This window comes from Cervus elaphus, chromosome 30, assembly GCF_910594005.1.
Source record: "Cervus elaphus chromosome 30, mCerEla1.1, whole genome shotgun sequence".
Taxonomy (NCBI): domain Eukaryota; kingdom Metazoa; phylum Chordata; class Mammalia; order Artiodactyla; family Cervidae; genus Cervus; species Cervus elaphus.
The window spans coordinates 51,929,172-51,941,387 of record NC_057844.1 but is presented as its reverse complement, the minus strand read 5'-3'; the positions used below and the strand labels follow the sequence as shown (position 1 = coordinate 51,941,387).

The 12,216-nt window shown below is 41.9% G+C and overlaps 1 protein-coding gene across 2 annotated transcripts in view; it reads right to left on the bottom strand.

Moving 5' to 3' along the window:
* Window positions 1-1,808: 1,808 nt before the first annotated feature.
* The window catches only part of SLAIN1 (SLAIN motif family member 1), a 54,007-nt gene continuing 43,599 nt past the window's right edge, over window positions 1,809-12,216 (bottom strand). For both annotated transcript variants that reach the window (XM_043892334.1, XM_043892335.1), the window contains 3 exons: window positions 7,583-7,738; window positions 4,210-4,492; window positions 1,809-2,905 (listed from right to left, as the gene is read on the bottom strand). In XM_043892334.1, the coding sequence (XP_043748269.1) occupies window positions 2,830-2,905; window positions 4,210-4,492; window positions 7,583-7,738 (515 nt within the window). In that variant the 3' untranslated portion in view covers window positions 1,809-2,829. The remainder of the gene's footprint in view (window positions 2,906-4,209; window positions 4,493-7,582; window positions 7,739-12,216) is intronic.

The window sequence follows — 12,216 nt, the reverse complement described above, 5'->3', positions numbered from 1 at the left end:
CATGGTTTTCAAACCTTCCCCACCCACAGCTTCCTCATCTCTGTTGGAGGAACTCCATCCTTCTAGTGGCCAGCCCAAACACCTGGAGTTTTCCTTTCGGTTTCTAACAGTACATCCAATCCACAAAAAAATCCTGATAGCTACAGTTTTAAAAGGTAGCCTGAATCTGACCATTTTATCTCCTCCACTGCTATCCTGATGGCCTAGCTCATCATCTCTCTTGCCTAGACTGAACAGTTCATCTTTATGTATCTCCATTTCTTAGTCTGCTCCCACCAAATACGAGTGATACTTTAAAAAAGTCAAATCATGAACGCTGCCGCTCAAAACCATGAACAGCTCCCATTCCAGAGAGAGTCAAAGCCTCGTTGTGGCCCACATGCCCTCCACAGGCCTTTCCCTGTCTCCTTTCTGACCTCATGTCTCCCACGTCCCTCGCGTTCCTTCTGCCTGCAGCCACACTGGCCTCTCTGCTCTTCCTCAGACATCCCAGAGAGATGTACACTGCCCTAAGGCTTCGCCTAGGTGGCTTCCTCCTTTCCAGCAGCTCTTCCCAAAGGTGGCTCTTCAAACGACCTAGAGGGCCGAGTCAATAGGTCTGGGATGAGCTTAAAGATCTGCATTTCTAGTAAGTTTCCAAGAAATGCTGATTCTAATGCTGCTAATGTGAGGACCACGTTTTGAGAAGCTCTACCCTAGGACCTCTATTGATGTAATACATTAAATTCTCCTCTATGCATCTAGAATAAATGTTCTATACCACCCTAGGGAGAATTGTGAAAATGACCACCAACATCATTTTGTGTTCAGTAGAATTCCAGGTGAAAGAGGCTGTGAACTAGCTTTAGGGCTGACCCTCCATCTCTACGTCTTTGTTCAGGTGTCAACTTCTTAGTGAGATTCACCCAGATGACCCCACTTAATAGTGTGATCTCTCCCCATCTCCATTCTCTCAACTCCCCTTATGTTCAGCTCCTTTTCCTTTTTTGCCATAGCACTGAAGACCTAACGTATTGCAATTTACTGACTTGTACGTGGTTTAGTATCTCTCTCCTAACTGGAATGTAAATTCCAAGGTGCAGGGATCTTTGGTTTTTACTGCAAGGGCTGAACAGACTTTTTTGAATATAAATGAAATATTTGATTTGCAAATGAGTTGAATTCTTTCATCTTCTCAGTAGAATATAAACTCATTTTTTATTAAATGTACTGACTTGACTATGTATGTTCATAGGAAGAGCACAGTAGTGGTAAAAACAGACTTCTGAGATCAGATACACCTGGATTCAAAAGTCAGCTTCAATGTTTTTCTCCATGGAACTATGTAGGAAGGCACACTTTTTAAAAATAAAAATCTCAAATAACTTCAGAAAAACTCAATTTTAAAACTTCGCATTAAAACCTTTACCTAACTTTTCCATTGCACCTTTTGGCAAAAAGTTTTCCAATATATAGCGAATAAAGTGTAGACTAATAACACCTTGCTGTTTTACTGACACTGAGAAAGTACCTCAAGTTCAACCCCCATAAAATACTGGCATCTCCACTGACAGTATTCATCCAGGAATGGGTTTCTGCTTCTTTGGGTTCTAGTGACCTTCCTACGTGGGACCCAAACCCCACTACAAAACTAAAATCTCACATCTCTTATCCCAAGCATTTGAAAGAGTTGTTTACAAATGTGAATACTCTGCCTACCCACTTTAGGTCTGACTGACCTGTACAAGAGCATCGCAACTTCCACAATTGCGGTGAAACGTAGGTGTGGGGTTGGTATCATTTATGCTGCACATTCATGCATGACCTGATATTGCCGAAATAGTCTTTATTTCTGAACATTCCAAAACAGCGGTGTACACAGTAACAAATATTAAGTCATATCCCATAAGAAAGCATACATTAGTGCAAATGGATTTTGTAAAAGGTCTATCAAAAAGATTTATTTGCTTTAAAATGCATTCATTTCCAGAAGCATTGTTAATAAAACGTTACAGTTTCATCCTCTGTAAAAGTATTGAAAATCAATTGTGGTACAGTAGCAAACATTGCAGGTATTAAGTGCAATGAGCTCGTGATGCCATTATAAATATGAAAGCCAGGAATGACAATAAATTAACAATGAAAACAACAAGACCCATTTCACGCTGCTGTCTGGCTGTCTCCTTGCAATGCTTCAGCTTACATTGTGCTCATTCAACAGAAAATTATGTCTCAATTGTGTGATGGATTTTTGCTGATATATCCCTAGAGCTAAAAAAATAGTACCTTACCACAAAAATATTTTTATGGCACAAAATTTAAGTTGTTCCATAGTGGTTCACATAGGTGTAAAAAGAAATAGGCACAAAAAATAAAATTCCTGTAAACTATAAAAAAGTAAATTTCAAAGCATATGTTATATAACCTAGTTGTAATTATGCAATGTATTAAAATACAGAATATGTAATGGGAAGATGTTTAGAACACGTAAGTAAACTGAACAGGTTAAAAAAAAAAAACAACAAAAACCTCAGATGGCAAAGAAAGCATTATGGATACATCTCAATTCTCTCAAAAAGGATTCAGGTACATTATCAGTTCTACAAAAACTTCCTAGCTCTAAGTCTCACAATACTGCAACCGTGGATCTGTGAACGTTGCAGTATCTCAGGCAAATATTTAAGTGCAATAATTAGTCTCTGGTGACTGGTCCATTGAAAAACAATGCAGTAGATGTGTTAAAATGCAGAAGGGGAAGAATATCCTGACACCCACTGTTACCCAGCCAGCTGGGTAACCTGACCCTCATTTCCAGCTCTTTCCCGCTCCTCAAGGGTACAGAAAACTGCATCAGTAGCAACCATCTCTCCAGTTTCCATCCCTCAGCGTGCTGAGTGAAGACAGAGGTTTTGGAGGCTGAAGGAAACTGTGAAGGGATTAAAAAAGGAAACGGCTTGTAAGTAAGCCCACCAGTCCCGTCCCTCTCTCTGATCTCCCCGCCCCCGCCCCAGCAGTGACAGCCTGCTGGCACTTTCCCATATGTGCCCTGTGGTTCCGGCCGTCAACATGCCCATCTGCAGGAAAACCCAGTTCTCAGCACGTTGCCACGAGTGTTGTGTGTGCACAGGCAGATGTGCAATGTAAGTGGAAAATGACCAATATCCTGAAGTGTAGTAAGAGCATTTTAAAATCAGAGAAAGATAAACATGATAGAAAAATGGCCTGAAAATATCAGTGGTTGCTTCACTGAAAATGTCTTCATGTAATTCTATTTGTATTCAATCTTACAAATAATCAAGAGATTTGCCTATTATGTTGGCAGCGAATTTTTAAAAAGCGTTAAAACCAATGTTTGCCTAAGTTTGGGGAACCAGACCCTCTATCTGGCAATGACAGCCTTTCCAGATTAGTTTGAAGACAGACATCCAAGGACAAATATACTGTCCACAGTTAACATATATGCATCAAACAATGTGATTCTATTCAGTCATGAATGAAACACAGCCCTGCACTGAACTAACCACACACAAAAGTGATCTCTATCTGGATAGTAAGATTATTTACTTTTGTTTTGCAAAAGTTTCTGAATTTGCTTTTGATCTGAGCACCTATTATGCATCAGAAAATACAAACTATACATACCTAATGCATAAACAAAGAAAAATTTCTTGTTCCCACATCCTTTGCAAACTGTCATCATGGCTTCCCCTCCCTCTCCTCCTTCAAATACTAATTTCTCGTAAGAGTTGTATGTATTTACTGCCTCCATTGCTGCATCATCTAATCTGTCAACTCACTTTTATGGAATTGTTTTTAACCGTAAAACACTCCAGCAGACCCACTTCAGAAAGGCCATAACATGACCGTGAGCTCATTGAACATGTGCCCGGCAAGCAATGTGGAATTCAAAAAATTCTACCTGGAACATACCAAAGTTCCCAACATAAGCTAATAAAGCCCCAACTAAATATCACTAAGATGTTTTTTAAATCATGACCATGGGAGGAGGGTGTGTTGTGTACATGCCTAACATCATTTGTGCCCATTCTGATTAAAACAAAAAAAGACTGAAAAATATTGAATCCAGGGGCAGAAGGTCACGAGTCAGGCCAGAAGGGGCAGAGGACCCGACCAGGGTTAGACAGAGGGAACGTCAGGGTGGTACCTGGAGCGGCTTCTAACTGCAGATGACGAACGGGGCTACAAGGAAGAACGGACCAAGGCTCTCACCTTCTGACAGGCTGTGCAATTTTGCTTCGAGGCAGGTTACTCCCATTTATTGCCAGTGAAGGTCTTGGAAGAGCGCTGCGGCCCATGATGCCGGAAGCTGCAGCTTTGGTGGGGGTGGGGATCCCCGTGTTGGAGTATAGCTGTAAGCTGCTGGCTAAGGGCGCGTTACTGCTGCCCTGGACGGTTGGGCTCACGTAGGCCGTGGCTTTAAGAGGCTGCCGCGCTGACGCTGGGAAATGTCCCACGCTGTGGATCCTGTGCTGGAGCTGTCCTGGGGACGGAACTAGGAGGACAAAGAACATGTGCACGTTTACCTCTGTCTGCACGTGTCGTGTTCAAAGACGCTGATGCTGTCTGAAAGGGTTTTAAACGTCCATATAAAAGTATCTACATACTGGGCCTAGTTTCTTCTGAAACACAATATACATAAAGTGTTATCGTTTAGCAGCTAAATTGTGCTAATCCAATTCTGCAACCCCATGGACTGTAGCACGCCAGGCTAAAGGCACCCACATGTTAAGCCTAGAGTGAAATTGTGACATGAACAGACTCATGTAACCATATCCACATCAAGACAGCAAACGCTGCCGGAGCTTCAGCAGCTTCTCCCATGTCCTCTCCCAGTCAACACGCCCCCCAAGTGACTGTTACTTTCACTTTTATCACCACAGATTTGTTATTCCTATTTTGAACTTCGTGTAAATGGAATTACAGAGTATGTTCTCTTCCTTGACTGGCTTCCTTGACTCAACATTATGTTTTTGAGATTTATCCATATATTTGCATTGCTGTGTGGTATTCCATGGGATGTATGTTAAAATCCACTCTCCTGATGATGCAAAGCTTGATTACTTCTAAGTCTGGGGTTTTATGAACATTCTTGAATATGCGTTGGCATTCACATGTATTGTAAGTACATTCCAAATTTATAACTATTAGGATAAATGAAGTTAGCAAAGCTGATGAACAGAACATCAAAACAGAAAAAAATCAGTTGCATTTCTAAGTTATCAGTGAACTAAAATTTGAAAAAAATACTACTTATAAAAGCATTTTAAGATAAAATAGTTAGGAATAAACTGAACTATAACTGTATTAAACCTCTACACAGGAAGCTACAAAACTTTGACAGATAAGATCTAAGTAAATGGAATATTCCATGTTAGTGAATTAGAAAACTAATATTGTTAAGATACCAATTCTAAAATTTATCTACAGATTAAATGAAAGTTCAAAAAGTGTATCATTTAAAATGAAACTCCAGAAGAGTTATTTCAGAAAGGCAGGCCTATTAGTCACATTAACTCTCCTACACACAAGATAGATAACTACATTGAGTTTAAAAAGAAATAAGAGAAACTAGTCAAGATTAATAGACACAATCCTAATTTTACAAATGAGAAAGCAAGGATCAGAAAGGATAGTTTCCCATAAACTTATGACTTAGACAAGACCCAGACTCAAGCTGTTGACTGCAAACCTAGTGTCTTCCCTCTGTATCATGCTGTCTCTCCACTTTCTCTGCTCACTTTGTTCACTCCAGAAGGCACACCAGTCCAGAACTAGCTCTTCATGATACACAGACATGATGTTTATATACATGCACAATGTTTATATACACTCGTGATATACAAAGGATATTCGCTTAGGGATGAAAGTCAATGAGAACAGAGTCCTGAGATCTGAAACAAGTTCATGACTAACCTCCTCTTACACAGTAGCACTCAAGTTCGTTTGTTTTTCTCTCATTGTTATGCTTGAGTTATACACAATGATTTTTCTATTTTCTTCATTTCTTTATGTTTATTAATTGCAATTCTTCTATAAAGGAGAATTTCCCCTCTACTCCATTTATTTATTCAACTAAGTATGAACCTATGATTATTTATTTTAATCTATGGGTTATAATCTTTTAATATAATCATTTATTCTGTGGCTCAATCTGTCGCAAGTTTGGTCTCTGGTAGTTTCATCAAGTTGTTTCCTATATCCTTTTGACATGCTCTCATCATTTTTTCAGGACTTCCATCAAGACTTTCCATTGTTTGTAGGGTATGTCCTATTTTGGGTTACGTACATTTTTCTGGCACTCAGACTGTGCTACTGATCCGCAATGAATGAAGAGTTCACAAAAACTCCTAATCGTTACCCTGTTTGCTACTGTCACTACTGTATTTTCCCCTTCTCTGTTGATACTGTTGACTTTTATACTCAAGCACAGAACTTTTCTCTCAGTTAAATTTCATCATGATGTGTTTGGCCATCTGTCCTAACCTCCTGACAGAAAACTAGAAAGCAGTCCTCCGTTCCCCACCATTAGCTCCTAGCTATCTTCTGTGTCTTTACACAAGCCTTTAATTCAAATGTTAACAGATGAAGCCCTAAGATCCAGCCCTACAGCATTCATTTATACATTCGCTCAAACAGCTCCTGAGAGCTCAATGTGCCCAGCAGCAAGTCAGGTGCTGGGGACAGAAAGTCAGAGGAACCACGGTCCACGCCTAGGGCGAGCCAGTAAGCTAGGATGGAAGACAGACGCGGCAGTAAGTGTGACAGTGAACGGCACAGGCGGCAACCACAATCCTGAGCCACCCTCAGCACGCGCTGGAGGCAGCCGGGGTCTCTCAGGGGCTCCACGGGGTCTGCTGGGTGCAACCTGAAGACGTCTGGTTGCCGGCGCCTGGCCACACACTTGGCCTGCAGGTCTGGGCGTATCAATACTGGGCCTGTGGCCTTGAAGCTGCCTCCCAGCGGTCAGTCTTGGACTTAGCCCCAACTACCCACACAGGCAGCATGAGTGGGGGGCGGGGAACATGGGGCCACGACATCCCCACACGAAGTGAGGACACAAAAATGCTAGATTGTACTCTCACCACGCTGCTCGTCACTGGGTAAAACATACAGACAATGAAAGACTGCGGGCAAACTGCAATGAAGCAGGTGAACCCTACTCTTCAGCCGCACGGAAACAGAACTTCATTTGCCCCAGGAAAGCTACGGACTGACGCACAACAAGACCACAGTAGGAGCTGGACAGAACAGCTGTGCTCTCCTCCGAGTAAACACATCAAGCGCATAGCTAGAAAGAGGCAGGACTGCACAGGGAACATTTCTGTATGATGAGCAGAGAGATCACCTTTCAGGGCTTTTACTTCCATCCTTAGGTATAAAGGCTAACATATAATTTGCTAATTATTAATTGGTAACATATGCACTGGTGAAAATACTACTTAATGGTGAAATACAAAATAAAAGTCACAAGGAGAAAAGTTTCCTGTAGTGTTCAGAGAAAGAAAGAAAAATGAAATAGTAAGGTATGTTCCAAATGGTGTTACAACTAATTAAGAAATACCAAAAAAACTGTCATACTTACTACAAGACTGTATTCTTGAAATTCCATTTGCAGCTCCATGCAAGCTTGAGTCAAAACTCTGACTATTCCGCACGGTGACTGGAGAACTCCCGTTGCTACTAACAGTGGTTGTACTTGGCATCCGAGCTAGGTTAGGCATACTTCTTCGGAGCTTGTCTAGAAAAGTATTTTACTGTGTTAAAAAAAGAATCGCTACTTTTATGCTGATTAAGACATTAGATTTTAAAAGTAAATACAAAGAGAAATCATATTTTATTCAATGACAAACAGATTATCATGTGTGTTATGAACTCTAAGAAGCTAACTGATTACCCCTCGTATAGGGAGACACTTAATATCTTCAAAAAGGCTCCACCAAACAGTTAATGGAAAGCATCTGTTCTATAAAAGAGGGAGGGATTAGTTAGTCAATTAGCTGTCTGTTCTTAGATAAAATTATATTGAAATGAGGTTAGACAATAATCTTATAGCCATTAACATAAAAAAACCTAGAAATTGTTACATGTTAGTTAAAAAAAAAAAAAAAAACACCTAGAGGTGTCAAACCAACGATTACTGAAACTTTTGCTAGAGCATCAAAAAGGAAGAAATTCTTAAAATTCTAACTTGAGATGTTTTGAGATAGCCACTCATCACATCAACATGATCACATTAACTTCTGCCAAGTTTTAAGGGTCATGAGTATGCCACCAAACCTTCAGAGACTTCAAACACTTCCCCTTCTTCTTCTTGCTGAATACACCTTCTACCGCTAAGAGGCAGCAGAGAGTAAGCCACGCACAGACCTTGATGAATTTTAATTCAGCCACGAAGCAACTTGGCATGGATGCACACACAAGGCTGTACCTCTACAAAGTAGACAGTTTTCTCTTAATTAACACCATGCCCGCCAAATTAACGTATATGTATTGGGTCATTCAAGCTCAGAAAACAGATATATTTGAATACTAAGCAAAAACCCATTCAAGGACAAACCTGATTCCTTTTTCTCCCCTTCACACACACACAGCTCCATCCACATCACTTAGATCCCTGAAGTCACCTAATCTAAAAAGGGGTGTAATCTTCCAAGTTTCCCCTCCCTTCCTCCTCAGCTCCAAGTCCTGTCAATTCTGCCTCGTAGGTAGTTACCACATCTCCCTCTACCTCCCGAGCAGAGACCTCAGTATGTGTCACCCACACTTTCACAAAATCCTCTTAACGGGTTTCTGTGCACCGTCTGTTCCTCTCCCCACCTTCCATACAGCTGGTGACTTCCAGCCGCTTCCTAAAACCCTCCGATCACGCCCCTTCCTCTGAAAGCCCAAGCTCCTGGGCTGAGCAAAGGCCCTTCCAAGGTGTGGTCCCTGCAGACCTCTCCACCCTCACCTCCTGCCCCTGCCTCACAGCCTGCTCGCCAACCAGAGTGAACCACGGAGCTTCCAAATACTTCACACGTTCCTGCATCCGTGAGCATGCTGGTCCTTCCTCTTGGACACCATTCCTCACTTTGTGGAATGAATGAATGAATGCATATTTATGCTATACAGTGGGCTTCCCTTATGGGTCAGCTGGTAAAGAATGTGCCTGCAATGTGGGAGACCTGGGTTCGATCCCTGGGTTGTGAAGACCCCCTGGAGAAGGGAACGGCTACCCATTCCCCATTCTGAGCTGGAAAATTCCATGGACTGTATAGTGCGTGGGGTCACAAAGGGTCAGACACGACTGAGCAATTTTCACTCACTCATGGTATACAGTGTGTTAGGCAGGTGAGTTTCCAATTCTCAGTGGGATTATAGTCTAGACCATTGTTCCTCAATCTTTCCTTCTATTATCCATCTTTAGGGATCCATTAAGGAATAAAGGCAGCAGCCAGTTACCCACCAAACATCTAAATCTAGCCTTCCCGTCAATACAGGTCCTCAGGCTAACACCACCATGTCGCTGATCACCCTCCTCCCCCGCCAAATCCTAAAAATTACAGTCAGCAAATGTCCTGTAAGATTTCATCGTTTATCGCACCTAGCAAACTATTCCAAATACAGCAGTCTCTCCCTTCCTTATCAGCAGGTGATACGTTTCAAGACCCTCGGGAACGCCCAAATCCATCAACAGTATTAATACATAGTACTGAACTTTATAAAGCTTCCCTGCTGGCTCAGATGGTAAAGTGTATGCCTGCAGTGCAGGAGACCCAGATTCGATCCCTGGGTTGGGAAGATCCCCTGGAGAAGGGAATGGCAACCCACTCCAGTATTGCCTGGAGGAGCCCATGGACGGAGGAGTCTGGCGGGCTACAGTCATGGAGTCGCAGAGAGTCAGACAGGACTGAGTGACTAACACATACAGTGAGCATTATATATAGGACATTCTTCCCACACAGGGATGCCAGGCAGGCAGCATACAGAGCCTGGATACGCCTGACAAAGGCTGACTCGTGTCCCAGCTGGGACACAGCAGCAAGGCACAAGACTGCCTCACAGTACTCAGGACAACGCCCACTTTAAAACTTACAACTGTGTATGTCTGGAATTTTCCATTTAACATTTTCAGACTGCAGATGACCATGGGCAGCCGAAGTCACAGGTAAGGAGGGACTACTGTGTGCTCCTTTTAATCCCAGGAGCCCCAGAAATATTCCGAGGACTTTGAAGAGCCCTCCCTTTTGAACCCAGGCAGTGTAGGAGCTATGGAAACAGTTAAGTATTAACACACATTTCTGTTTTATTTTTAATTAAATTGGATCAGTAATAAAACAATTATTTTCTTCCATCTATATTATTTTAATAATTTAGAAAAATAATTGATAGATTTGTTTTCAAGTTACAACTCTCATTCTACAGTTTTGTTTAAATAATACTGTGGTAGCAAATGAAGGTTCAGATATCTGAGCCATATCAGTAAAAGTTAAAAAAAAAAGTGGAGATGAGGATACAGCCTTTACTTTTTGGCACTTTAAACTTTTTCAGCAATTTTTGTTTCAGGCGAAACAGTCATCATTTCATTGATTCCTTATAACAAACTTAGGTTAAAGGATTACATGTTAAATGAAGGAGAACGTATACCAGATGACTTGATGTCCAATTATATCTGAGTTTTCTAAGAAAGGGATGTTACTTGTCTGCATTTAGAATGAAAACTCAGAGACATAGGAAGACGGGGAAAGGTGTAAGTGGTAAGCCAGGCTGGCAACTCAGCATCTACCAGCCTTCAGAGCTGTGTGCTCAGCCATCAAGCTGATTAGCCAGAAGTTCAATCCAGAGAACTGCTGTTATCTTCCATTTCCTTTGCATGTGGAGACCAGCCCTTTGAGAGAAACAAAACTACCACAGTCAGGCATGAGGCTGAGTTATGTTTCCATTTTCCTAATAGGAACCATCGTAACACAGGTTTAGGTAAACCTAATCCTTTTCATAATGGTGTTGAATGTAAGTTAACACCACTTTTCTAAGGGGGAACAATGATCCCACTGGCAATACTAATCAAGATGCAGAGGGCGCATCTGCTGGACAGGCAGGATGTGACCAAAAAAAAAAAAAAAAACCCTTCATGGGAACAACTCTGGGTGCTCGCTCCCGCAGTTTTAATGATTCGGTAGTTACTGTCTTTGACATTATGAGCTTTAATAAATTGGTCATCAGTGGCAGTCACTTCACCTGCCACTGTTTTCTTTTAGATTTGAAATCTGCAAGTATTAGGCAGAGATAAGTGCTAACTATTAAACCTTAAATATGTTCAAATGATCTCTCAATTAGCATGAATAATTACAAGTACAGAGGAAGAGAAAGTAAAAACTTAGTACATGCTAGCAGGTGGTGACTAGCACAATTTGTATCTGCCCTTGCAATATTTTTAAATAACTTCCTTAAATGATCATTTTTGGGCCCAGGTGTGAGAAATGGTGCTACATAATAATTCAAAAATATTAGTTTATAAATATGGTTTGTCTCTCCATACGCTTCAGGATTTGTGTGTGAGGGTCAGACTGATCATTACTGTAAAAACATACCAGGCTAAAATATCACACGATTATTCCCCATATAGTTCTTGGAAGTCATGATCTATAACTCCTGGGAGTGGAGAAGGAAGATAAATGGTGAAGAGGGAGGTAGGAAAAAAAATACAAAAGAGGGTAACATATATTCCCACCCTCTGTGTTGACATCAGGACACATCGCCTCGCTGTTACCACACACAACCTCAGCCTCCACATCCGCACTGCTGTGCAGACCTTAACTCGAGATGTCGAGGAGTCAGGGGAAAGACACACCCCAGCACCCACTAGGTCTCCACATGTACGAGCAGCATCCTGGCCAAGCCCCGTCGTCCCGGCTCACCACCCATCGCTCTGAGCCAGAGGCAGGCGGGGAGAGATGCGGGGTATTGAGAAAGACAAGGGGGGGTGGAGGCCTGTGCCTCCAGCTCTCTGAAGCTCTCCCTGAGACCCTCAACTCACGCAACCCTGCCGCACTACACCTGTACCAGGCGCAACATAAAGGTGCTTCCCATTTCTGACTCCATCTGTTACATCACACAGGTTTTCTTGAAGCTGTAAATCTCTAAGTCTCGGACACATAATCAGAAGCTGATCAATTAGAGACTTAAGTGTACACCAACTGAACTGGTAAGGTCTTGAGGCTATACTTAAAATTAAGT